Source organism: Dermochelys coriacea, chromosome 2, assembly GCF_009764565.3.
Source record: "Dermochelys coriacea isolate rDerCor1 chromosome 2, rDerCor1.pri.v4, whole genome shotgun sequence".
In the NCBI taxonomy this organism is placed as follows: domain Eukaryota; kingdom Metazoa; phylum Chordata; order Testudines; family Dermochelyidae; genus Dermochelys; species Dermochelys coriacea.
The window spans coordinates 112,991,799-113,018,990 of NC_050069.1; the positions used below are offsets into that span (position 1 = coordinate 112,991,799).

Sequence of the window (27,192 nt, forward strand, 5' to 3'; positions counted from 1 at the left end):
ATACCTTGTGAGTTCTCGATGAGAAGGTTTACGCATCTCAGACTTATCATGGAAATGACTTTCCCTAGACAGAAAAGGGATCAACTATGCCCCTTGACCAGGGAGATGAGCATACTGCACGTCAGGCAGGCCTTAAACCTGGAAGGCAAGGGGGGGGAAGAAGGTGGAAGGGAGTCTTACCTGTTGTCTCGTGCCCCCCTCCCTGCCCTTTTTTTTGAATGTCCAAATTAAAAAATTGGCACAAATAAGTCTGTGAAGAAAGATTTCTTAAAAAAAAAAACCTAGTGTGGAAAGTGAGTTTGAAGCTCAAGAAAAATAGCAGTTGAACACTTGCCAGGTTGCATCTCAATTCAATAAGAGGAAACAGAGAAGGCTGCAGCCGCTCCATCCTTTATGCCCTCACATAAGAGGGCACAAGAAGGTACAGAGCACATGCATAGTCCAACAGACACTTACCCAAAACAAATCCAATTTAGCACACTAGGCACACATCTACCTATAGTGGGATAAACACTGACATTTGAAAAAAAACGTGTCACCCAACACTGGCACATATTCAAAGAAAAATATTTCATCCCTGGTTATATATGAGTTAGTTCAGGTTTTATTTTACTTCTGAAAAATATCATTTACATAATTTATAACATTTATATACCACCACTTTCAAAATATAAAAAGTTTGTTTTACAAACTGATCATCAAAGTAACTATTTTACAGATGGGAAAGCAAAGTAGTAAAGTGATGTGTCCAGGGCTGCACAGCAAGTCACTGGAAAAAAGCTTAGAAACTTCCGGAATTCAGAATTCTTTCCTCCACGGTATTCTGTTTTATATGGGCATGTTAGCATTGGTTTGAAAATAAATTCTTACCCCTTGCCTACAATAAACTATACTGATGAAAATCATTACACAAAGGATAAAAAGTACAATACCACTCATACTGCTTGCATGCCTCAAAATAAAATGAGGGAATAATACATATACTGATATAGACAGCAAGATTACATAAAGTTTGCCAAAAGGCATTTACAGCTGTTGAAGACATAACAGAAGCTGATCTTGCCTGGTTTCCATAGCATGAATGAGGGTTCACAGAAACAGGGATAAAGACACTTTTTGCTATTTCAATTACCAAATCAAAATTAATCTAGCTGTACTAGTTATTCAGGTAAAAATTTGTTTTTCATTATCTACAGTAAACATTAACTAAGAAAAATATTTAAGAATCATGCCTTTGTATCAAAATGAAAAATTATTCAAAGTTCATTTGTTGTGCCTGCATCTGCCTTTTCATTAAGTCCATACGGCAAACTAGTCTGAAGAGTAATGTAATAAATGCAACTGCAAATATGAATGTCTCACAATTCAGTCAATTAAATCATTTGCACTATGTACCTGAAAGCACCAGAGACCTCCAGAGACCACATGGCCAAGCTAAGCAAGCAGCTACAGGCAACTCTTGAGGTTCAAAGACTGACTCCAGAAGTCACTAAGGCAGGGGTCCCCAATGCAATGGCGCCCGCCAGGGCAGCTGTGTGCGCCCGCAGGACACCGTGCCGCCGGAGAACCGCCCGCCGAAATGACGTCGAGAAGCATTGCCGTTTCTCAGCGGCATTTCAGCGGGGACACTTCTTGCCGCTGCCACTTCTCGGAGGCATTTTGGCAGCGGGGTGTCTGGCGCCCAGCACAGTCATCTGGGAATAGGAATATGCTATTCCCACAGAAAGGTCGGGGACCACTGCACTAAGGTATCAACCCAAATAAGGAGGATTGTGTTTTTCAGCCTATAAAGGAAAACTTAGTATCATAAAACTAACTGCACTGCCTTGGAACAGAATCAACTTTGCATTGTCTGGCTATCTACTCAGTCTGTGCTTAAAGCTGTCAAACCAATTAAAAGAATTGTACTAAAGAGCTGCAGACACAGGTGACACTGCATCTGATGCAGTGGGTTTTAGCCCACGAAAGCTTATGCCCAAATAAATTTGTTAGTCTCTAAAGTGCCACATGTACTCATTGTTTTTGCTGATACAGACTAACACGGCTACCACTCTGAAACCTTTACATAATCTGTCACTTGCTGTCTGGTAATATTAACTTGATTGTTTCTCTTTTTTTAGCATTATATAATAATAAAATAAGCTAATGAACCAAACAGGCAAATACAGTAAATTCTGTAGAAATTTTCAGCCATATTTTAAATTGCACAAGCTAACATGTATGAATCAAACTTCACTAATCTTTGTAATATACATGAGATGAAACATCTCAACTCACACTTGTGTTTTACCTCGATCAAAAGGGTACAGCTAACTTTTAAATTGACCTCACATTTAAAATTCTTAAGTAGCAAATTATACATTTAAATATAAGGTTTATTAAAACCATGAACACCAAAATCCTCTACCAACTCACTACCATGGCACTGTCACACTACATAAAATTCCCAACCCCTTTGTATTATATTGGACTGACATAGTACATTCTTGCTTTAAAACAAACCCAAATGGGAGTAAGGAAGAAAAAATAAGCTGTCTAAAAAACCCACATATTCTTCTCTCTGAGATAGCGTAATACAGTGCAAACCATCAGACTTCTGCATAGCTGTTTCTAGATAGTGTCCATGGCACATGTCAAAAACCAATACAAGTTGAAAAAGACATAGTAACTACCCTATGACCTGATGTCTTTCACTTCTAGATAACCCTTCCGCAGAGAGTTAGACTAGGTATGGGATCTTTGAAATTTAGCATTTCCCTCACAATACCCATAGAACAAAGTCCCATCTGTGTTTCTACAGCATTTACTACTATCCTAAAGATGTCAGTAGCAGAAACAGATTGTGACAAAACACTGTTTGTGACATAAGATGAACAACATTATCCAATGTAAAATAATACTGAGAAAATTGCAGCAACTCTAAGTATGGAATTAAAAAGAGAAGTTACCTTTGAAGGTTTCAAGTTCTTTCCTGTAGAAGAAAGAAAACAGAATAGAACATCTCAGATTAAAAACAGATATATTGCATAAATTCAAACTGCAACTGGGATTATCTATGATGATTTGCAGTGGTTTAAAATGTATGAAAAGGTGAACTGAAGGATTTGAGTATTGTGACATTTTTAAAAACTTGGTTAATGGAAACTTCTAGCTGCATGTACAGAGCTTGAAGAATTGCTTTCCCGGAGCAAGTAACTGATATCAACTTATTTAGAACTGAGCTATTACATATTTATATCTATGCTCGCTGTTTCTAGACCATCTGGTTGCAAAGATAACATGAATATGAACTGAGTATAATCAATTAATAAATGAAGGCTTCTTAAATCCACTGACAGACACTAAGACATCCCTGCTGCCTCTCAGAGCTTTGCCAAGCTGTAGCAGAGTGAAAACTGACCACTGTCTTGTCAGTTTTCAGAACTGATTTTCAAAACCCTATGGTTAGGAGTGAAAGACAAAAATCTGATAAATTTTACTGTGCTGCTTGAGAAAACTCCAGAGGTAGCACAGCTTGATTTTGGAGTTATTTACCAGAGGAGGAGGATTCAAATATGTGCAAGGAAGAGTTACACCACAAAACTCTGCAACCCGAAGGAAGGAAAACAGGTAGAGCAGCACACACACACACACACACACACACACACACACACACACACTCATTCCTTCATACACATCACTTCCCTTTCTGCCTGAAAGCATTACGGTGAGAGGTGAGTAAGAATAATTTAACATTTTTTCTTCCTTCTAGCACCTAGGGGGCAATTAAAGGGGTTGTGTCTTGGAATTATTATTTATGCAGGGTATTACAACACTAATTTAACCATAAATTCCTTTATTACATTCAAAGGCCAAATGGTATTTATACAATTGTTCTAAACATGCCTAAAAAAAAATCTAAATAAGAAACAATTTACTACATCCAAACAGTAACATTTTTTTAAGCATTTGATCAAGATACTTACATATGGGCTAAGCCCCAGGGTGCTTAGCCCCATATTAGTCGGCTCCAACATGGTCAGGAATATATTAGCAATGAATCCTTTAAGAGTTTACTTTTTTATACCCTTTAACAAACAAGTGATGTCGCTGCCAATTACTGACTTTAGCTAAAAACAAATTTGAAACAGTTCATGCTCATTTCCATTCTCAATCCAGGTAAGATTTATAATCTTTCTGCCCACAGCCATTTCTCCTTATCTTTTCCACTCCTTCTTGCTGACCAATATTTTCTCCTTTGCACGTTGGTTCACATAGGCCCTAATTTTTGAGATAACACTGTTATGTGGGATGGGAAGAGCCATAATGGCTCATTTTAAAACAGATTATCTTTGTCATAATGAAAGCCCTCTGCAGTTACCCCTATTGGTCAGAGGCCTTCCTTTTATTTCATTACTTATTCTTTGAACCAGACATCCATCCTACTTCATTCCTTCCAGCCTTACAAAGTCATTACTTTCAAGGCCTCTCTTTTACTTTCTAGTTAGGGCCTTTCTTTACAACACATTTCTTTAACCAAACTTAAGCTAACTTTAATTCTCTAATTTTATATTTACTCTACAGAGTGAGTACTCAATTTGTCCATATCCAGCTCCACGTAATAGGTGTATGATAAATTTGGAGACCGAAGCCAAGTCACGGTAGTAAGCTGATGTGGGGCAGGGGAAAGTTGGCTTCTTCCCAGGGCAATGCCCTTGTATGGTGCCCATTCACTACCTGCCCCAGTCTTTAAAATCAAATCATTAGCTAGTAGGTTTAAACTCTCTAGATGTTAGGTATCTAGTAACTTTCCAAGCCTTGCATACAAGGCAGACAAGAGAAAAAGTGATGGGTTGTGTATGGAATTTTTTTTTGCGGGGGATGGGTTGGAAGTAGCGAGAAGATGGACGACAAAAATCTTGAGATTAGGTAGATAACACAGGGAAACAGATAAAAGGAAAAAAGCAAACAGACACTAAAGACAATTCTGGAAAAGAAGTACCGTGAGCTATTATAGGAAAGAAAAAAGTTAAATAAAGTCAGAAAGGGAAAGGTGGCATAAGAAGAGATGAAGTAAGTAGGACCTTCAAAATATTATTCAGTGAGTATTTTAGACTAATTTCACCTATAGTCATAGGATAATTTGACAAACTTTTTGATATGCTCTGTAGCTGGTCAAATACTATTTGACAAATATATTATTCAATACCAGTGATATTCAATGAATATATTCAAATATTTTCTGATTTGACGAGCTCAAATAAGAATTTTACAATTTTAAGATGTTAATAAAGCAATATTTGAGACAAGAATATTGCACATTTTGGGTGCTACAGCAATATAAAAAATTGTTTGACAATGTCACAATTAGATACAGCCTACAAGTGTTATTTCTTTGAATTGCCAGACTGTGGCAGCATAGGTATTTTTTATTCTGTATAGTAAGCTTATTTGAGGCTAGTATGTCACGGGTAGGGCTCTACCAAATTCACTGTCCATTTGGTCAATTTCACGGGCATAGGATTTTAAAAATAGTAAATTTCATGATTTCAGCTATTTAAATCTGAAATTTCAGTGTTGCAACTGTAGGGGTCCTGATCCAAAAAGGAGTTTGGGGGCAGGGGTTGCAAGGCTATGGGGAGGGGGGATGTGGTAGTGCTACTCTTACTTCTGCACTGCTGCTTGCGGTGGCAGTGCCTTCAGAGCTGGGCAGTTGGAGAAAGGCAGCTGGTGGTTGGAAGCCCAGCTCTGAAGGCAGAGCCTCCGCCGGCAGCAACAGTGACGCAAGGATGGCATGGTATGGTATTGCCACCCTTACTTCTCCGCTGCTGCTGGCTCGGCACTGCTTGCAGAGCTGGGCACCTGGCCAATAGTCGTTGCTTTCCAGCCGCCGAGCTCCAAAGGCAGCACAGAAGTAAAAGTGGTGATAACGCAACCCACCTAATATAACCTTCTGACCCCCCCTGCAACTCTTTTTTGGGCAGGACCCCCAATTTGAAAAACACTAGCCTCCCGCATGAAATCTGTGTAGTAGAGGGTAAAAGCATACAAAAGACCAAATTTCATGGTCTGTGAGGCATTTTTCATGGCCGCAAATTTGGTAGGGCCCTAGTGATAGGTAAAACTAACTATGTATTTTGGTTTTTACTAATAAAAACATCTTAATACTATTAAAAAAAACAATTAAGAGGGCTATTTGAAAACCAGAGCATACTTCTGATAAGGCTCTGTGATATCACTGATGTTTGGAAACCAGTGGGAGGAGCTTTTCTACATTATATTACATTCCTTTTCTACATTACATTACTTTCCCTCTTACTCTTCTAACATAAGTGATGGGGAGGAGAAAGGGAAAAAAATGATTCAGCAGTAGGAACTCAGATTATTTATTCATGTACTAGTGATATTATATTACTAAATTAGGTTACCTCAGTTACACAGTAAGAGAGGGCAATTCAGAAATGTAAAGCTTCAAAATGATCAATAAAATATAGAGTAAAGGGGCACTTGGTTGTTTTTTTTAACTAGGACAAAACATTTTATGATTAAGGAATGCTTCTTGAATTTCTTCTTTAAAATATCTCAAATATAAGCAAAAATGATTTCCAGTTGATATAGGTTTATTCACAGAGTAACTGGAATCATTTTAATTCTCACAGGTAAATTACTTCTTTTGCAGGAACTACTGCCATCAATTACAAGCAATTATATAAAAAACTACCTACAGACCAATAAGAATACACCCTCCATCATGACATAGTTAAGTATGGTTTTGGACCAGTGCCCAGAGAGAAAAAAAAAATGAAAAACCAACATGAAAAAGTTTATTACAAAGCCTTTTACCCTCTAAAATACCAAATCAAGAAGTTTCTGGGTCTCTAAAAAATAAGATTGCTCTCCCTGGAAAGCAATGTTTGAAGCTTGATTTGTAAAGGAAGCCAGTGCCATCGGTTGCATCCGAAGAAGTGAGCTGTAGCTCACGAATAAATTAGCTCAAATAAATAAATAAAGCTCAAATAAATTTGTTAGTCTCTAAGGTGCCACAAGTACTCCTTTTCTTTTTGAAATACAGACTAACATGGCTGCTACTCTGTCAAGTGCCATCACTGTATCCTAATCTGGATATAATGCAAGTCTCTGCGTGCTCATCTTATGATGGCCCATAGGAATTTCAGTATCAATCAAGAATCTGAATCTTGCCTAAGGAAGAAAACAGTTGGAGGAAAAACAGAGAAATGATTGTAAAATAAAACTGCATTTTAGGGTCAATATAAAGAGATAACCAGAACCCTCAAGCAATTAGAAACTCTTTAATGGTAATAAATATTGAACACGGAAGTGGGAAGAGGGATATGCTATGGCACCAATATTCTGTCAGTTATCTAGACACAAGCGCATATTATCCATGAACTAATGCCAACGTCTTGAGTCTCTCTCCATACACACCATTTCATTATAACATATACTGCATGATTCCTTCATCTTCCAAACAAATTACTCATTGCTGCATTCATTCTTGCACAAAATAGCAAATTGCTTCATCCAAATCTGAAACAGATGCTATAGGGAAGGTCAGAGAACAAACAAATACCAAGCCTCCTAAACCTACGTACATACAGCAGTGCAACTGTGCCACCAAATGACAGACCTCGGTTTCCAAATATTCTAAATGAATTTAGAGAGTTGCTAAACACACCCGCACATTACCACAGGCAGTGAATCCCGTAATACTATTTGATAAAAAAAAAAAAAAAAAAAAAAAAACAGGAAAGGAAAGGAACATTTTCCATAGACAAAAATAAACCTATGCTGAGGAAACATTTTGTAAAGAATTTTTCCTCTTATTTTTCACACTAGCTGCTTCTAAAATTAGAAGTGCTGATGCTGTCCAAAAGAAGGAGGCAGCTAACAGGTGGTGATGGTTGTACTAGGGCTGATCAGCAAGCAATCCAGATTACCTTTTTCTTGGAAGCAACACTTCCTTTCGTCAAACACCTGAAAGTATTACTTATTTAATCCAACTCTTAGTTGGTCCATCAAAATTTGTGCCTTATATCTAGTCTGAATTAGTCTAGTTTCAACTTCCAGCCATTGGTTCCTACTACATCTTTCTCAGAGACTGAAGAGCAGCACTCTATCATCGAATTCCTGTTCCACATGTAGGGATGTATAGATGGAAAGTTCTCTTAACCTTTTCTTTGATAAATTAAATAGTTTGAGCTCCTTAAGTCTTTCCCTATAAGGCATGTTACCCAATCTTTTAATCATTCTCTCAGTTCTTTTCAGAACCCTCTCCATTTTATCAACTTCCTTCTTGAAGTAAAGGCACACAGTATTCCAACAGCAGTTCTAACAGTGGCAAATACAGGTAATATAACCTATTTCTCAATATTCCCCTACTTATACATCCGAAGATCACATTGCCCATCATTTAGCCACAGAGTTGCACTCAAGAGCTCATGTTCAGTTCAGACCCCCCAAGCCTTTTTTCAGAGTCACAGTTTCAAAGGATAAAGTCTCCCAGCTGTCAGTATGGCCTATGTTCTTTGTTTCTAAATGTATGACCCTTATATCTGGCCATATTAACACAAAATGGATGACTTGGTAAGATGGATGCAAGCAAACAATCTTTGTGTCATCTGCAAAATGTATTAGCTTTTTCAAGTCACTGCTAAAACATTAAATAGCAAAAGCCAAGAACTAATCCTTGCAGGATCCAACTACAAATACAGCTGCTAGATGATGTCCCATTTGTAATTACGTCTTGAGACCTATCCTTTAGCCAGTTTTAAATCCATTTAATGTGCGCCATGTTGATCTTGGACTGTTCTAGTTTATCAATCAAGATACCATGCAGTATCAAGCCAAATGTCTTAGAGAAGTCTAAGTGATGGGGACAGCACTCTTGGCAGGAGATGACAATCAGAATGTCCAAAAGTACATACTTCCTGAACGACCATTGTTTCTATATCCAGGGTTATTGGAACATACATTAGGAGACCCCGAGAGGCTCAAATATCAACTGCCGGGGGAGGGGCTGGCTGTACTGCCTTATCCAGTGACAATGATTCATTTGATAGAGACTTTTTAAAAAAAAATGCTTAAATTGGGATGGATGTCAGCAGACTTGTTGGATTTGGACAAGCAGCCACTAACTGACAAGATTTCAGTCAGCAACTATGCAGAAACCCCTTATTGTAGGATAAAATATGACAGCGAAGTATTGCTCCTAATGGAGAAGATTCTATGGGGGAAGAGTCCATCCCAGCTTATGAGCATGCACATAAATTTTCTCTGTCTGCATAAAATAAACTTCTAATTCTGATGTCTAATGGTTAAAATGCAGGTAGACAATGTTGCTGACCTCTCTCAAAGACTGAACGGTTGAACTACCATGGAAAAATTTCAGCCAGACTCTCTGCATACTCCTTACAACTTTTTTAAATAGGAAGAAAAACCACAGCCCTATGTGAAACGTCCCACCTAAAAGCACCTACTTTGAGAAAGACCTAAGGATTTATGCCTCATGTTAAGACTACTTAAGAATGCACTTGTATGGGTATAGCTACACTGCAGCTCAGAGTGTGCTTCCCAGCTCAGGCAGGCAACAAGTACTAACTCTGTTTGAGCTAGTCAACTAAAAACAGCAGCGTAGCTGGGCATAGCTTGGGCAAGCCACCTGAGTACAAATCCACCTGCATCCCCTGAATACATACTCCAAGTTCATACTCTCCTGAGCCACCATACAAGCAACCTCTAGCTATGCTGCTAATTTTAGCATGCTAGCTCAATGCAACGTAGCATGTCACAAGATCCCCCCACCTCCACCATGCTTGGCCCCTGTGCCCAGCAAACAAGCCCGGGCAGGGAGCGGGCCACCGCAGTCTCCCAGCCAGACTCTCTCAGACGAAAGAGGCTCCATCCCGCTCCCTGCCTGGCTGCCAGGGAGATCAGCCAAACATGACCAGAGGCACAGGAAGAGAGGCACAGAGAGGGCCCTCCCCCAAGATAATGTAGGGTAAGCAGAGCGCTGCAGCCCTGGGCTGGACAGGGGTCACTGGGCAGGGGAGACACATGGAGTGGTCACATGCCGGGGAGAGGCACAGGGAGAGAAATACAGAGCTCCTCCTACTCCCCATGCCCGGCAGACCAGTCGGGGGGGGAGGAGGGGCGGCACTTGACACCCGCCCCCCCATGTCCCACCTACATGTCACATGTGGTTTGTTATATCAAAGTTATTTTCTGTGGCCAGTCACTTTTATTGGTCACCTATTTTTGCAGTTTAAGCCAAGATTCTGTCAAGACACTTGTAGATTATTATTATTTTTTAAATATTGGGCCATGTGTAAGGCCCTACTTAATTTGTGATACTGCAGAAATTGTGGATCCCGCAACATTTGGCTTCCATCACTATTTTGATTAGCTTCCTTGGCATAGCCCATAATTTTGCATACATTTTGAGGTTCGCAACACACGCATTCCCCCCCACCCAATTAGTACAGTAGAACCCTATTTATCCGAGCAGATAGCAGCTTCAGCTCCTGCTGTCAGCCCCGCTCACAGCAGGGCTCCCGCTGTCAGCCTCATGCATTAATGACTGTGGAACAGTTGCAGCAAAATGTCTGGTTATCAAAAAAAAATTAGCAGGCATAACATAATACTTGAGTGTTTATATTATTCCAGCAAATTTTTCTTAAAAACAAATTCCGCCATTAATAAAGGTCCATTATTACTCTTCTGCAATTTTCCACCTCTTGTCTGCAACTCAGCCGCAATTATTTGACAATCATCCTGCAATTCAAGTAGAGCCTTAGCCATATACTTATTCTTATTTAACTCTATAGTTCAACACTTTTCCAGAATTTACAGTCGTGATCTCAATTTCAACTCTAGTTCATCTATAACTTCTATTGTATCCATCACAGGATGCAGAAAAGAGAGCATTTGATTCTTTATCCATCTCTCACGATAACTAACTCAAATACCTACCTGCAAGATGTGACACTTTGAGACATGGAGGTTTGCTTTAAATCTCAAGGTCTCTTTCCCCTTGAATGGATTCCTGAAGTACAGCTCATCTTGCCTGTCCAGGAAACCTGGAAGGTGGCAATAGCATAAGCTTGACATACTCCTGATTAAGGCTGTGAGTCTGTCACAGAGGTCACGGATTCTGAGAGTTTCCGGAACCTCCGCAGCAGCCAGTGTGGCTGGCCCGGGGGCCAACTGAGCAGCGTGGGCACCTTGGGCCAGCCGCACCAGCCACTGCCCCACCCCCAGCAGCAGCAGGAGATTGGATATGGGAGGAGGTTCAGGGCTGAGGCAGGAGGGGGGTTGACGGCTCTGGGTGGCGCTTATCTTGGGGTCTCCCCAAAAGCGGAGACACGTCCTTTGGCTCCTAGGTGGAGATGTGGCCAGGTGGTTCTGCGCACTGCTTCTGCCCGCAGGCACCGCCACCGCAGCTCCCATTGGCCGTGGTTCCCAGCCAATGGGTAGAGGCATCACACAGACCCCCTGGCTGCACTTCTGCCTAGGAGTTAAAGAAAATGTCGCCTCTTCCAGAGAGCCTCACAGGTAAGGAGCCTGCCGTCCCACATGCACACCCTGCAGCAGCAGTGGACCTAGGCAGCACGCCACCCCGTCTACCCTCCCAGAGCACCCAAGATTTAGTCAGAGGTATATAGTACAAGTCATGGACAGGTCACGGGCAGTGAATTTTTGTTTACTGCCCAAGACCTGTCCATGACTTTTACAAAAAATACCTGTGACTAAAATGTAGCCTTACTTCTGATAAGCACTCAGTAGGTTTTGTTTTTTTTAAACTTAAAATATAGATAAAATGTTCATAGGCTAAACGCACACTTAAAATAGTATATTTGAGATGTGTAGTTTTTTGGCAATGCAACTCAAATATCCTTTTTAAAGTTATGCAGTAGCTTTTAACTCAGATTCCAAAAGTAATAAAAATAATTACTTTCTTACATTTGATGTAAGAGCTCAGTGTGAAATGGTATATAGCTGCAGCACTTCCTAGGATTAAAGCATTGCGAGCAAGCATAAATTTTATTATTCAAGAACTACATTGCTAGGAAGCAAGACTGTATTGGTAGGCCCTATCAAACTGATATTCTTGAGCTAAATTTTCAAACATTTTCTGTATAGATAAGCTTATTATGTACATCAGGCAAGAGAACAGCTGACATGTTTAATGGGATGTATCAGGCATCAGGGGAATAATATTAAAACAATATTAAAACAGATTGCAGAAACGCAATCTGATATTCTGACTACATCACAAAGATGGCACAAACATTAGAAAGTTATGGAAAACTTTGAAGAACCTCTGTGTTTATTTTTAATTCATAAGTCAAAACTGATTTCTCCAAACTGAAAAAATCCACTTTTCCAGCATATTTCCTCCGCCATACCCCAAACACTATATTTAAAAATATTCTGGAAAAATCCCAGTAAGTTTTATGAGGATGTGATTCACTGTATATTTATATTTATTGCTTCAAAGGTGGACATATATTGTTCAAAACAAAAAGCTTGCAGTTTTGTAAGTAAAAGAGATCACCAATTGAGTCCCCAGTCTACTAACTTGCTAGATCTACTACTCTTTTGTATATGCCTTTGGTAAATGTATCACTAATCTGTTTGCTTTCGTAGGAACTATGCTATTATGAAATTTCAACCAAACAAATTTGAATGTGCTTAAATACTACTCATGTTGAGTGGGCTGGACAGAAACGCGGATCTCTTAAAAATGGACAAAAAAATTCTGAATTAATCTGTCCTGTTTTCAATTATTTTACTTCCTCAATTTTTCTGTCACTTTGATACAGTGAAATGTGATGCAGTCTTCATAATTTTCTCCGTGTTCTTGAATGACAACAGTTGCAGCATGGATCACAGCATTCTGCAAGGTTTTTTCCACATTCAGAAGCAACAGAACTGAATAGAAATACTTCCCCCCCCCGTATCTGTACTTGTAACCTTTCTTAGATAAACTTATATGTTCAACTGACCATCTTGCATTCATATCAATATTGTTTTTTAGTTCTTGTTTTAATTCCCCCCCTCTCCTGCAGCTGCAACCTATAGTTTAAATCTGTAGGAATACATGGAGGGCAAAATGCTTCTATAATTTTCTTTAAATTGCTAAGTTGAGGGCAGTATTATAATAGTAGCAGTTTTCATTTGTTTTTAATAGATTGATTACCAGTTGATCTTTGCCATCTTTGTGTGTAGAAAAACAAAAATTGCCCCTTAATTAACTGATGTGGCAAGCTGCTGAAAAGACTGGTACAGGGAGTTTTGAATTATTTTTATGGATAAGTTTTAAATACAGCCATCAAACATGTCTCCTCCTTTGCAGAATCATTAATCTTCTACTTCACTAGACAAAAAAATTTACATTTGATCTTGAAGAATCAAAACAACTATTTTCTGTACTTTTTGGGAGAATAGATTAACATGAAACCTTTTCTGCTACATACATCTTAATGATATGTAAAGTTTACTTTGGAGAGTTGTTTTAAATTACTTCAATCCATTCCATCTCGCTTATTCATGTAAGCGCTTCAAAGTGAAATTTGAGCTAAAAAGAAAATAAGACCCTCTGGGAAAAAAAACACCGAGAGCCCACTGTGTTCTTCTTGGAGGAAAAAAACAAACAAAATGGGTTTTCACAATCCTGTCTAATATTCTTCATAATTACATAAGACATAATTTAGTGACTCTGTCCCAATGAGGAATCACAAAAGTGATCTGAAAGGCTGTATATCTGACATCTGAGATGGAGCCCTCTCTATTGCAAATGATATCACTAGGACCTGACTCAGGGAATGCAGCTCCCTGCACCACATAAGCTGTTAACTTTCCCTGCCACAGCAGGAAAGATGCAGTATCTTCAGGATTTATCTTGGATCGCAATAAGCAAGGGATAAAAAATATTTTTAAAAATAAAACCGCAGAGAAGGAGTCTAACTTGTCTAAACACACATTGCGTGTTATGAATTTCGAGTTGCAAACAATATTTTGTATATACTTGCTTGTAAACACTTCAGCTTAGCTTTCAACTTAATGGCAATATGATGAACTGCTGTACTATGACTTTTTACTTGTCACAGGACCATTTGTTCATTGGTTCCCACTTACTAGTTACATAGTTCACACACACACACACACACACACACACACACACACACACACACACACAGTTAATTCATTCTTACCATTCATATGTGACTCGTGTAATTTCTCTTGCTCTTTTTTTTTTTTAATTACTCTTTCATTGCTATCTACTCTTTCCCTGAAGACAAAATAGCGAAATGTCAGTTGTGCCTGCTGGCACTGTAGTATAGAACTTGATGTTCTTCTTTAAAAAGAAAAGGAGTACTTGTGGCACCTTAGAGACTAACAAATTTATTTGAGCATAAGCTTTCGTGAGCTACAGCTCACTTCATCGGATGCATTTGGTGGAAAAAACAGAGGAGAGATTTATATACACACACACAGAACATGAAACAATGAGTTTATCATACACACTAAGGAGAGAGGTATTTCTCCCTCCCACCCCACCCCCCACTGTTCCTCTGGTATTCTTGTTAATTGCTGGAATTAGCCTACCTTGCTTGTCACCATGAAAGGTTTTCCTCCTTTCCCCCCCCCTGCTGCTGGTGATGGCTTATCTTAAGTGATCACTCTCCTTACAGTGTGTATGATAAACCCATTATTTCATGTTCTCTGTGTGTGTGTGTGTGTCTGTCTAAATCTCTGTTTTTTCCACCAAATGCATCCGATGAAGTGAGCTGTAGCTCACGAAAGCTTATGCTTTAATAAATTTGTTAGTCTCTAAGGTGCCACAAGTACTCCTTTTCTTTTTGCGAATACAGACTAACACGGCTGCTACTCTGAAACCTGTTCTTCTTTAAGTATGTGTCCCTCTATAGATATGCACGCATCTCATGCGTGAGAGATCAGGCTATTTTGAATAGCAGTGTCCATCAGGTCCACAAATGCACCACGTGCTTCCTTGTGTTTCCACATGAGCATATAGAGGGTAGAGTGGCCACAACTCTCCCTCAGTTTCAGTTGCCTGATGTGTTGGTGTGGGTGTGTGCGCGTGCACAAGCCACTTCATACACATGCACCCTGAGTGTTCTTGTGTCCTGCACCAAACACATAAAAGGGTAGATTGGGCCACCTGCCACTCAGTTTCCTCCCCACTGAAGAATCCTGGGTGGTAAAGGACTTTTAGGTAGAAGAGATGGAGGGTGGATCATGGAATCTGCATATAGAAAACATCTGAAAGAACTCCAGTTAAACAGATAAGAAACTTTCCTTTCTCCTTTGAGTGATTGTCCATATGTACATTCCATTTATGGTGACTCCCAAGCAGTGGACCACTCTAATGGAGGTGCAAGCTCAAGAAAACAGAGAATGCAGAATAGCCTTCCTAAATATAGCGTCTGATCTGGAGACGTCAATAATAGCACAATGCTTTGTAAATGTGTGGATAGCTAGAACCCCACTTGACTGCTTTACATATGTCCATAACAAATGTTTTTCAACAATGCTGCTGAGGCTACCCGTGCTCTGGTGGAGTGAGCTCAGAGAAGTAAGAGGATCCACCTTAGCCAACTCAAAGCAGGTTCTCACACAGTTAGATATCCATCTCAACAGTCTCCAAGGTGAGCTGAATTTGCCTTTCATCCTCTCCATGATGGAAAAGTCTGGGTGAAGATCAAAGTTATTAATCTGAAATGTATTGGGAGGGACCACAGCTTTGTCGGGGATAACTAGGACAGTAGAACCCAATACATTAACTGAATGAGATAGGATATCCCTGGTAAATCCTCAGGTTGGAGGGAAATCTAAGCTGGCTGTTGCTCAGAAGCAGCCTGGGTGACTGAGTGCGACATTACACAGGGTATACAATCTGGATTTATGGACAGCTCTGTCTCCTCAATTCTCCAACCTGGGGTGCCTTTCACTCTGCTTCGCTGTGAAAACAACCACTCCTGGTCTGCTCCCACACAGCCTCCGGCATGTAAATCACTCCCAGCTATATTGTAAGCATACTATAGCCAGCCACTCACAAATTACAGACAGGGCCACATCAGCAATCTCCCAGTCCCAAACTTTCCCCCAGATACGTGCATCTTGTACTGCCCAGTACCTTCCTGGACAATACAAGCTCATATAAAATCCATCATTTATTAATAGAAAATGATATGCACAAATCTCATCTTGTTTCCACAAACACTTCAATCCAAACACACAAGGCTAGATAAAACACAACAAAATTTATTAACTACAGAAAAATAGATTTTAAGTGACTACAAGTAATGAGGCATATCATTCAGAATTGGTTACAAAGAAATAAAAGGTAAAATGTAATTAATACCTAATTTAACAAGTCAAGTCAAAGCAAAGGTCTCTCTCACCACATGTTCCAGCAGTCTTACTAGCTGAACCTCTTTTAAACAGAATCACTCCCCCCCAACTTCCCCAGTGTAACTGCTTCCTTTCTTCTTCAGGTGTTGATAATGCCATGGGTAGAGAACAAGGCAGAGATTATCTGGGACATCTGTCCTCTCCTCTTATAGCCCTTTCTCTTGCACAAGAATCATCTCCAGCTGATGTTCAGGAAGTCTGTGGGGCCAGGAACCTTAAGTTGCTTCTTTGTCAAAATGTAGCTTTTTTTGCCCACACCCTCTCTCCAGCAGAAGAGTGGCCACTTACTCAGGCATTGGTCCATTTGAACTTGTTGACACCTGGCTGAGGCGTTGGCTAGCCTTTTGTCTCTGTGGAACTTGTCTGTGACTGCCTTCCAGAACATGTTGGAACATGTGTTGGTAATATTATACAGTGGAATCTTGTATCTTTACATACAATGTTACCACACATTTTATCAGGACAATAATGATCAGCAAATCACAGTATGCTTTGTACAAAATTTAATATGGTCTTGTAAAAGGGGTGAACAGAGGGGTACAGACTGTCACACTGAGCTATACATCAAGAAGCTCTAGAAGGCACAGGTCTGTCCAGGTAATTCTCCCTTCCATAAGAGGTCGATGGCCCCCAACAAGGCTACACAGGTATTGAGGGGTAAATGCCTAGTGGCCATGGACCGGAATCAAGGTCTGTGCCCAGCTCAGTGAACACCACATCTGTTGAGAGACCAGTCTCTAGATCCACTACCTAAGACAGAAGAAAGTGAAGATGACATGAAGGGGAGTACATGTGGGAGCATCCCTTTTCTCACTATGATTCGATGCTGCTGGAAGATGACAAAGAGAAGGAGCACTCCAACTTGACTGGTGGGGAAGTAGGTATAGGCATGGATTGTAAAGCCGTGGAGATACTTGGTACTGCAGCGAGAGTTATCTGGTGCCATAAGAGACACCACACATTGTGAACAACAATGGAAATGCTGTTTCCTGCAAGACACTGAGATCTGTCAGTGCCATGAACATCACTGCTATAGAGGGCTCACCAGTTGGGTGAATCCTCTGCTAACAGTGCTGATTTGACTTGGTTTGGAGGCAGTACCAACATAGCAAAGTGGGAAGACGAAGGTACTGCACTTGAAGATTTCTCAGCATTTTGTTTTGATGTCAAGGACTCAGTACTGTGAAGGGGTTGAGCTTCAGAAGTCACAACCCAGGGCCACAAAGTCTCAGAGGCAGAATGGTGCAGGGAAGGCAGTTTTATTTTTGAGGATACCTTAATCCAAGGATTTACCTCTAGAAGAGTGGTTTTCAAACTTTTGTAGTGGTGACCCCTTTCACACAGCAAGCTTCTGATTGTGACCCCCCCTTTATAAATTAAAAACAGGTTTTTTTAAAAAAATTATAATAAAAGCTGGAGGTCAAGTGGGGTTTGGGGTGGAGGCTGAAAGTTCACGACCCCCAGATAATAACCTTGCAACCCTCTGAGGGGTCACAATCCCCAGTTTGAGAACCCCTTCTCTAGAACCACCTAATCCCTGTACCTTCCTTCTCAACAGCTTTTGCACTGACCTACTAGAGCCTGAAGTAGGGGAATCATGTCTGGGGATCTGTAGTGGTGGCTGGGGCGGGAGGCCAGGCAGGGGGAACAGCAGGATTGTCATATGCCCCAGAGCTGAAGCAGGCCTCCATGGATTTGCTACTGAGCTTCTCTACCTTTGCGGTCCTGGCAATGAAAGATTTATAAATGGCACATTTCCCAGGAATCTACGATTCCCGCAAGCAAAATCAGAATTTTAAATATCCATCATTAAATTTTAAATAGCACAATCACAAAGGTGAAAATAGTAAAACATAATCCTAATAAAAACTATCAAAATGACAACAGGCAACAACTACTATGACTCTATTTGCAACTTGAGAAAAAATGCTAACAGTTCATTGACAGTAAGTCACTCTGTCTTGAAGCCAAGAGGTGATGAGAGAAACAGAGGATGGAGGGCCTGCTTCACCCTTTTGGCTAAAAAACTCAGAATTTGGGTGCATGAGGCACGCACACACCATAAGATGAATGTGTATATGGACAATCACTTTAAGAACTTACCATTACCATAACCACCATGCACCACATACCACAAAACATAACCTTAACTTTAGAGATAACCGCCTTCCATCACAACCCCCCTTTACCAAACTACTCATTCCCAACACAAAATACTTCAGTAAAGGGATATGCGGAGAAGGGCAGATTGAGGGGGGACCGAGTTACGTTTTCTTTTACTACAATTACCATGTACCATGGAGGATGAGATGATTTAACTTTTCATCTCATTTTTGTGGGTTTATGTCAGGTACGATATGTGTATAGCAACTTGAACGGCTTCACAGCTAAGTTTTTATACATCAGTTATAATGGTAATGCTATACTAACAGACTTCTGAACAAAAAAAGCATAATGTGTACACCATATTGAGATTAGAGAAACAATTAAGCCTAATAAAAGTAACAAAGCTCACGAGTGAGCAAATTAAAAATCAGACTCTGCACAGTGGCTATTTAAGCATATTATGGTTACAGAAAATATGCCTAGCTATAAAACAAAGAATAAAGCAGGAAAATGAGAAAAAAACAGAATGGTTAAATAGCAAGATAAAAACTTATTCAAACCAAAAGAGATCCTTCAGAAAATGAAAATCCAACCCTCATGAAGCCAAAAAAGTACAATCTACAGCACAAAATATAAGATGGCTATTAGGAAGTAGAGGAGGGAAACTGATGGACAAATAGCCAAAGTCAAACACAAACAAGAAATTCTTTAAGCATATCAGAAACAAGAAGCCAGCGAGAGAATTACCTTGAAAATAAATTTCACTTTTCAAGTCTATTATGTTTAAAAACAATTTACGCCTTAGTTAAATGGATCCGTTTCTTTAAAATATCCCCAGACAAAGGAAAAATAGTCCTGCCAAGGATTACAGTAATATTAAATGCTCAGCCCCTAGAAAAGATTACCCTACCAACAGTAAACCCAGAATTTTAGATGTGTACTAATCAAGAATAGCTTCCTTCCTTCAGCTTTCTGCTGGCTCTGTTCTTAAAACATGTATTGACATTAGAGAACAAGAAGCCTACCTGTTTTTCAAAGAACTTCAAGAGCAACAGTCCTGTCAATTTCAAACCCCAGACAATATCTTTGAAACCAAGTAAGGAAGAGCATAACATGCACACATGTTCTCAACTGCAGGAAATTTAGAGACTACTCCAAATTTTGTTGTTCATCCGTCACTCAGCCTAGCAGCTGTGACATGATATTTAATTATGTGTGTTATATTAGCCTCACCTGATTTTGGAAAAACAGGCTAGTGAAATATCGAACAAAATTTTTTTTTAATAAAAATGTGCATATCAACAAAGTGTGTGGTTGTTAGACTACCAATATCTGGAACGGTTAATACAAGATTAATGTGAGCAAAACTTTGAAGTTTTCTTATTCCTGACACTTACCTCCTTGTCATCTGAAATATACCTTTACTTTTTTTTTTTTTTTTTTAAACACTAAATTTACTTTTAGGTTTTTCTATATGGTTATTTCTGGTTGTTTTATTGCATTATTATTCATTTTGCATCAGGGTCCAATTGTACAAAGGGCTGTACAAACCGACAGTTCCTGTCCTCTTTTAGGTCTTGAACCTCCTTGCTTACAGACAGCCCCCTAACCTGAAGCAAATACTCACCAGCAACCACACACCACACAACAGAACCACTAACCCAGGAACCTATCCTTGCAACAAAGCCCGTTGCCAACTCTGTCCACATATCTATTCAGGGGACACCATCATAGGGCCTAATCACATCAGCCACACTATCAGAGGGTCATTCACCTGCGCATCTACCAATGTGATATATGCCACCATGTGCCAGCAATGCCCCTCTGCCATGTACATTGGTCAAACTGGACAGTCTCTACGTAAAAGAATGAATGGACACAAATCAGACGTCAAGAATTATAACATTCAAAAACCAGTTGGAGAACACTTCAATCTCTCCGGTCACTCGATTACAGACCTGAGAGTGGCTATCCTTCAATAAAAAAAAAACTTCAAAAACAGACTCCAACGAGAGAATGCTGAATTGGAATTAATTTGCAAACTGGATACAATTAACTTAGGCTTGAATAGAGACTGGGAGTGGATGGGTCATTACATAAAGTAAAACTACTTCCCCATGTTATTTCTCCAGCCCCCCCCCCCCACTGTTCCTCAGACATTCTTGTTAACTGCTGGAAATGGCCCACCTTGATCACCACCATGAAAGGTTTTCTTCCTCCTCCCCCCTCCCTTCCTGCTGGTAATAGCTCACCTTAAGTGATCGCTCTCCTTACAGTGTGTATAATAAAACTCATTGTTTCATGTTCTCTGTGTATATAAATCTCCCCACTGTATTTTCCACTGAATGCATCCAATGAAGTGAGCTGTAGCTCACGAAAGCTTATGCTCAAATAAATTTGTTAGTCTCTAAGGTGCCACAAGTACTCCTTTTCTTTTTGCGAATACAGACTAACACGGCTGCTACTCAAACATGGAAGTCACAGAATTTGACTTCCAGAGACCTCCGTGATATTCTCTGCTTCAGCCCCAGGGGCTGCAGGACTCGAGCTCACAGCCAGCAGGGTCCTGGCAGGGTTTCGGAGACAGTAGTGACAGGAGCCCCTTGCAAGGTTTCAGCGACAAGTGACAGACTCCTGAGGAGGCCCTCCTCAGGGTTCCGGGGGGGGGAGAGGGGGGGAGAAATGCCTTGGGCAAGTGGCTGGGGGTGTCCCATTTTCTCTTTGGGAAATATGGTCACCTTGCAGCTGTTGGATCATATTAAAGAAGTTCTGTATTAAAATCACAAAGGAGTTTGATTCCCCATAGTTTAAATTCCAGGGTATTACTAATTAAGAAGTCTTTTGGTTTTTGGTACTGTTTCTCCCCCTCTATGTGTGAAGCTTGCAAGCTGCTAATTGTGTTAGTACATTCTAAGATAGAGTCCTACATTCTAAGATAGAGTCTGTTCTCAAAGCAATTCTTTGTAAACAACAACTACTCACACAGAGACTCAAAGCAATACTCTAACAGAAACAGCACCCAGAGACTCCCTGCCCTTTTGTTGTATTCATCTCGCTTTGTTAACAATTGTGATTAAAATAGAGATAGAGGATGTATGCTTGGTGTTGATAAATGAATGATCAGGGAGGTGCCAGCCTAAGAATCCAGTGTCCATCAGCTGAAGAAGGCATCAAGTGGAAATAACCAGAGGACCCTCGGAGGGCAGACTGGAATCCACCCAACAGCCTCAAGAACCAAAGAACAAGGTAACATCTGGCAGCACTGAGCCGTCAGGAATGTGCCATCTGCTGATTGATTCAGCAACAGCATGATGAAGCAATTCCCATACACTGGCATAGGAAGAAATTCCTATAAAAATGGACTCTAGAAAGTGAGAACTTTGGGGTCTGATTCTGCAAACCAACTTCAAGGAGCATCAGACAAGGCCCTGCTCCCTCCTCATGTCCAGGCCACCTGGCCAGTGACTTGGCATGAACAACTCTAAGGCTGGTAACTATGATAACAACCTTGCAGAACCCATTGATGTGTGTATGAATGAATGTGTAATTCAATGGAATGTAAAGGCTGACAAAGGAGGTGCTGTCGTCATCAGAAATAGGTCGGAATATGAACAAGAGGCTACTAGGGAGCTCTCCAACACAACTTTCTACAAGCCATTACCCTCTGATCCCAATAAGAGTTACCAAAAGAAACTACAGCATTTGCTCAAGAAACTCCCTGAAAAAGCACAAGAACAAATCCGCACAGACACACCCCTAGAACCCCGACCTGGGGTATTCTATCTGCTACCCAAGATCCATAAACCTGGAAATCCTGGACGCCCCATCATCTCAGCATTGGCACCCTGACAGCAGGATTGTCTGGCTATGTAGACTCCCTCAGGCCCTACGTTACCAGCACTCCCAGCTATCTTCGAGACACCACTGACTTCCTGAGGAAACTACAATCCACTGGTGATCTTCCTAAAAACACCATCCTAGCCACTATGGATGTAGAAGCCCTCTACACCAACATTCCACACAAAGATGGACTACAAGCCGTCAGGAACACTATCCCCAATAATGTCACGGCTAACCTGGTGGCTGAACTTTGTGACTTTGTCCTCACCCATAACTATTTCACATTTGGGGACAATGTATACCTTCAAATCAGCGGCACTGCGATGGGTACGCGCATGGCCCCACAGTATGCCAACATTTTGATGGCTGACTTAGAACAACGCTTCCTCAGCTCTCATCCCCTAATGCCACTACTCTATTTGCGCTACATTGATGACATCTTCATCATCTGGACCCCTGGAAAAAAAGCCCTTGAGGAATTCCACCAGGATTTCAACAATTTCCATCCCACCATCAACCTCAGCCTGGACCAGTCCACACAAGAGATCCACTTCCTGGACACTACGGTGCTAATATGCGATGGTCACATAAACACCACCCTATATGGGAAACCTACTGACTGCTATTCCTACCTACATGCCTCTAGCTTTCATCCAGATCATACCACACGATCCATTGTCTACAGCCAAGCTCTACGATATAACCGCATTTGCTCCAATCCCCCAGACAGACAAACACCTACAAGATCTCTATCATGCATTCCTACAACTACAATACCCACCTGCTGAAGTGAAGAAACAGATTGACAGAGCCAGAAGAGTACCCAGAAGTCGCCTACTACAGGACAGGCCCAACAAAGAAAACAACAGAGCACCACTAGACATCACCTTCAGTCCCCAACTAAAACCTCTCCAACGCATCATCAAGGATCTACAACCTATCCTAAAGGACGACCCATCACTCTCACAGATCTTGGGAGACAGGCCAGTCCTTGCTTACAGACAGCCCCCCAATCTGAAGCAAATACTCACCAGGAACCACACACCACACAACAGAACCACTAACCCAGGAACCTATCCTTGCAACAAAGCCCGTTGCCAACTCTGTCCACATATCTATTCAGGGGATACCATCATAGGGCCTAATCACATCAGCCACACTATCAGAGGCTCCTTCACCTGCGCATCTACCAATGTGATATATGCCATCATGTGCCAGCAATGCCCCTCTGCCATGTACATTGGTCAAACTGGACAGTCTCTACGTAAAAGAATAAATGGACACAAATCAGATGTCAAGAATTATAACATTCAAAAACCAGTCGGAGAACACTTCAATCTCTCTGGTCACTCGATTACAGACCTGAGGGTGGCTATCCTTCAACAAAAAAACTTCAAAAACAGACTCCAAGGAGAGACTGCTGAATTGGAATTAATTTGCAAACTGGATACAATTAACTTAGGTTTGAATAGAGACTGGGAATGGATGAGTCATTACACAAAGTAAAACTATTTCCCCATGTTATTTCTCCCCCTCACTGTTCCTCAGATATTCTTGATAACTGCTGGAAATAGCCAATCTTGCTTGTCACCCTGAAAGGTTTTCCTCCTTCCCCCCCCACTGCTGGTGATGGCTCATCTTAAGTGATCACTCTCCTTACAGTGTGTATGAAAAAACCCATTGTTTCATGTTCTCTGTGTGTGTATATCAATCTCCCCTCTGTATTTTCCACCAAATGCATCCGATGAAGTGAGCTGTAGCTCACGAAAGTTTATGCTCAAATAAATTTGTTAGTCTAAGGTGCCACAAGTACTCCTTTTCTTTTTGCGAATACAGACTAACATGGCTGCTACTCTGAAACATAGCTATAACTAACTGCTTACTATGATTCTTTCTGTATTCACAATAAATGTGGCATTTTGCCTTTTCCCCTTTAATAAGATCCTGCTGGTTTTTATTTTATTGGTATAACACAGCTTCCAGTTGCCCTGGGCAGAGGGGGAACCCCACAGCTCCCAGCCACCGTGGTGGCAGGGGAAATCATGGAACCGCAGCAGCAAAAGTCACAGACAAGTCAGGGTCTCTGTGAATTTTTGTTTATTGTCCGTGACCTGTCCATGACTTTTACTGAAAATAACCCTGACAAAATCTTAGCCATAATTATAATCAATCATTTAAGCATCTTGTTGGAGTAGTAAACTTCAAAACAGTGACTCAACACACAAGGGCAAAACATAAGTCATCTGACATGGACTAGATAAAGAAGTCTATTTCTGAGAGACAGTTCTTCCATAACTACTGTGAAATTAATTTTAATGGTTTAATGTTGATCTAAAGCATTATTTCTTTCCATTCTAAATTTTATATCAGGGTGGGATCTTCCAAAACACTACACTATGCATAAGGCAATTAATCATTTTAAAATGGCTTACATTATTCATCAGGCATAATCTATGTTTTGGGTGGTTGTTTTTTGGGGCTTTGGCTACACCTGACCAAATAACTAACGTCATACAATCAATTTAGTATTAGTATGCCAAGCAAGTTAAGCTATTTATAGAACTGACAACTGCTTAGCAAACTTAATAGATATTTTGACACTTAGCAAAATAAATTACTTCCACCAAAGAGATTTCTTTGAAAAATACCTGCATGCCTTAACACATATACTGAATAAAATCCTCTCAGAATGCTTCAGAAGGATTAATACACTTAACTGGATTCAATAATCTACTTTTTTACATACAATATTTTAAATAGTTGTGTGGCAAATTAACTAGTATCTAGGAATTGGTAGACTGCCATTGTACAGCACTATACTTGCACCAAGCAGGGTGGTGATAAAAAAAAATTGAGTCCACTATTGGGTAATAGTATCCCAACAGAGAAAAATATAGGGTTGTCAATTAATCGCCGTTAACTCAAGCAATTAACGTAACACAAATTAACTAGATTTAAAAAAATCAGTCATAATTAATCGCACTGTTTAATACCAATTTAGAATAATAAATATTTTTGAAAGTTTTCCACATTTCTAAAAAACAAAACAATGTAAAATTTTAGAGCCTACAAGTCCACTCAGCTCTACTTCTTGTTTAGCCAACCGCTCTGAGAAAACAAGTTTGTTTATATTTATGGGAGATAATGCTTCTTGTTTCTTATTTATAATGTGACCTGAAAGTGAGAACAGGCATTTGCATGGCACTGTTGTAGCTGAGGTTGCAAGGTATTTATGTGCCAGATACGCTAAACATTCATATTCCCCTTCACGCTTCAACCACCATTCCATTTGTGACTGAACTCCTTGGGGGAGAATTGTATGTCTCCTGCTCTGTGGTTTTACCCACATTCTGCCATATATTTCATGTTATGGCAGTCTTGGATGACGAACCAGCATATGCTTTCAATTTAAGAACACTTCCACTACAGATTTGAAAAGATGCAAAGAAGGTACCAATATGAGATTTCTAAAGATAGCTACAGCATTCGACCCAAGATTTAGGGATCTGAAGTGTCTTCCAAAATCTGAGATGGATGAGGTGTGGAACATGCTCTCATAAGTCTTAAAATAGCAACACTCCGACGTGGAAAGTACAGCATCCAAACCACCAAAAAAGAAAATCAACTGTCTGTTGGTGGTTTCTGACTCAAATGATGAAAATGAACATGCATCGGTGTGCACAGCTTTTGGTCGTTGTTGAGCAGAACCCTCATCAGCATGGAAACATGTCCTCTGGAATGGTGGTCGAAGTTTTACATTGTTTTGTTTTTAAGTGCAGTCATGTAAAAAAAATGTCTACATTTGTAAGTTGTACTTTCACAATAAAGAGGGGAGATTGCACTACAGTAATTGTATGAGGTGAAATGAAATATACTATTATCTTTTTTACAGTGAAAATATTTGTAATGAAAATATAAAGGGAGCACTGTACACTTTGTATTCTGTGTTGTAACTGAAATCAATATACTATAAAATGTAGAAAACATCCAAAAATATTTAAATAAATGGTATTCCATTATTAACTGCATTTAAAATTGCAATTAATCACAACTATTTTTTAAATCTCACAATTGTGATTAATTTTTTTAATCATTTGACAGCCCTAGAAAAATGATGCTCTTGTTCTTAAGGCACTGGTCTGGGAATCAGAAGATCTGGGCTCAGTTCCTAAGTAGATCACGTCAACTCTCTCAGATAACCCTGACGTTTACAAATTATTTGACAACAAAATAGACCACATACTATGAAGAGGAAAAGCACCAAGATCATTTTACATTGAGAATTAAAGGTTTATAAACTAATGGCTTGATAGTTACTTTTATGTTACTATTCATAGCATTTGTAGTTTAGTTACCTTTTTGTTTTCTTGTAGTTTTCCAGCTGTAGTGCCTGCATATGTTTGTACCTTTCCAACTCGCACTGTCCACATAGATCTTCAAGCAGCAACAGATGATTTTCCATTTCCTTAAAGTTCACCTCTAGCTGGGCTTCAAGAAAAAACAAATAAATATTAGCCAAGCTTCATATATATGAAAGATATACAACGTCTTTTTCCCAAAAACAGTGAGCCAGAGCCAAGTATTAGAATTGCATAATATGGTAAAATTATGCACACATTTGCATTTATCCTCTTTTTTTGGGGTTAAATTCCAGTCCAGGTAAGCAAGAGAGGTACAATAGGCTCCCATGAATAGGTATTATAACCATGATTCATTTGCCCCTTGTGGTCAGAACCAGGTTGCTGTACTGGATTCAACCTCTGGATTCCATGTGCTTTTAAGCCTACTGAGTCTTAGCAGCATCTACAC

General features: G+C 40.1%; 1 protein-coding gene and 1 long non-coding RNA gene across 5 annotated transcripts in view; one reads left to right on the forward strand and one right to left on the reverse strand.

Moving 5' to 3' along the window:
* The window catches only part of DTNBP1 (dystrobrevin binding protein 1), a 193,562-nt gene that overhangs the window by 101,037 nt on the left and 65,333 nt on the right, over positions 1–27,192 (reverse strand). For all 4 annotated transcript variants that reach the window (XM_043508329.1, XM_043508330.1, XM_038389594.2 and 1 more), the window contains 2 exons: positions 26,739–26,871; positions 2,949–2,971 (listed from right to left, as the gene is read on the reverse strand). In XM_043508329.1, the coding sequence (XP_043364264.1) occupies positions 2,949–2,971; positions 26,739–26,871 (156 nt within the window). The remainder of the gene's footprint in view (positions 1–2,948; positions 2,972–26,738; positions 26,872–27,192) is intronic.
* On the forward strand, positions 3,457–13,142 carry LOC119850866. Its single transcript, XR_005291059.2, has 3 exons — positions 3,457–3,713; positions 8,256–8,347; positions 12,822–13,142. It is a non-coding gene; the product is annotated as an uncharacterized LOC119850866 (long non-coding RNA).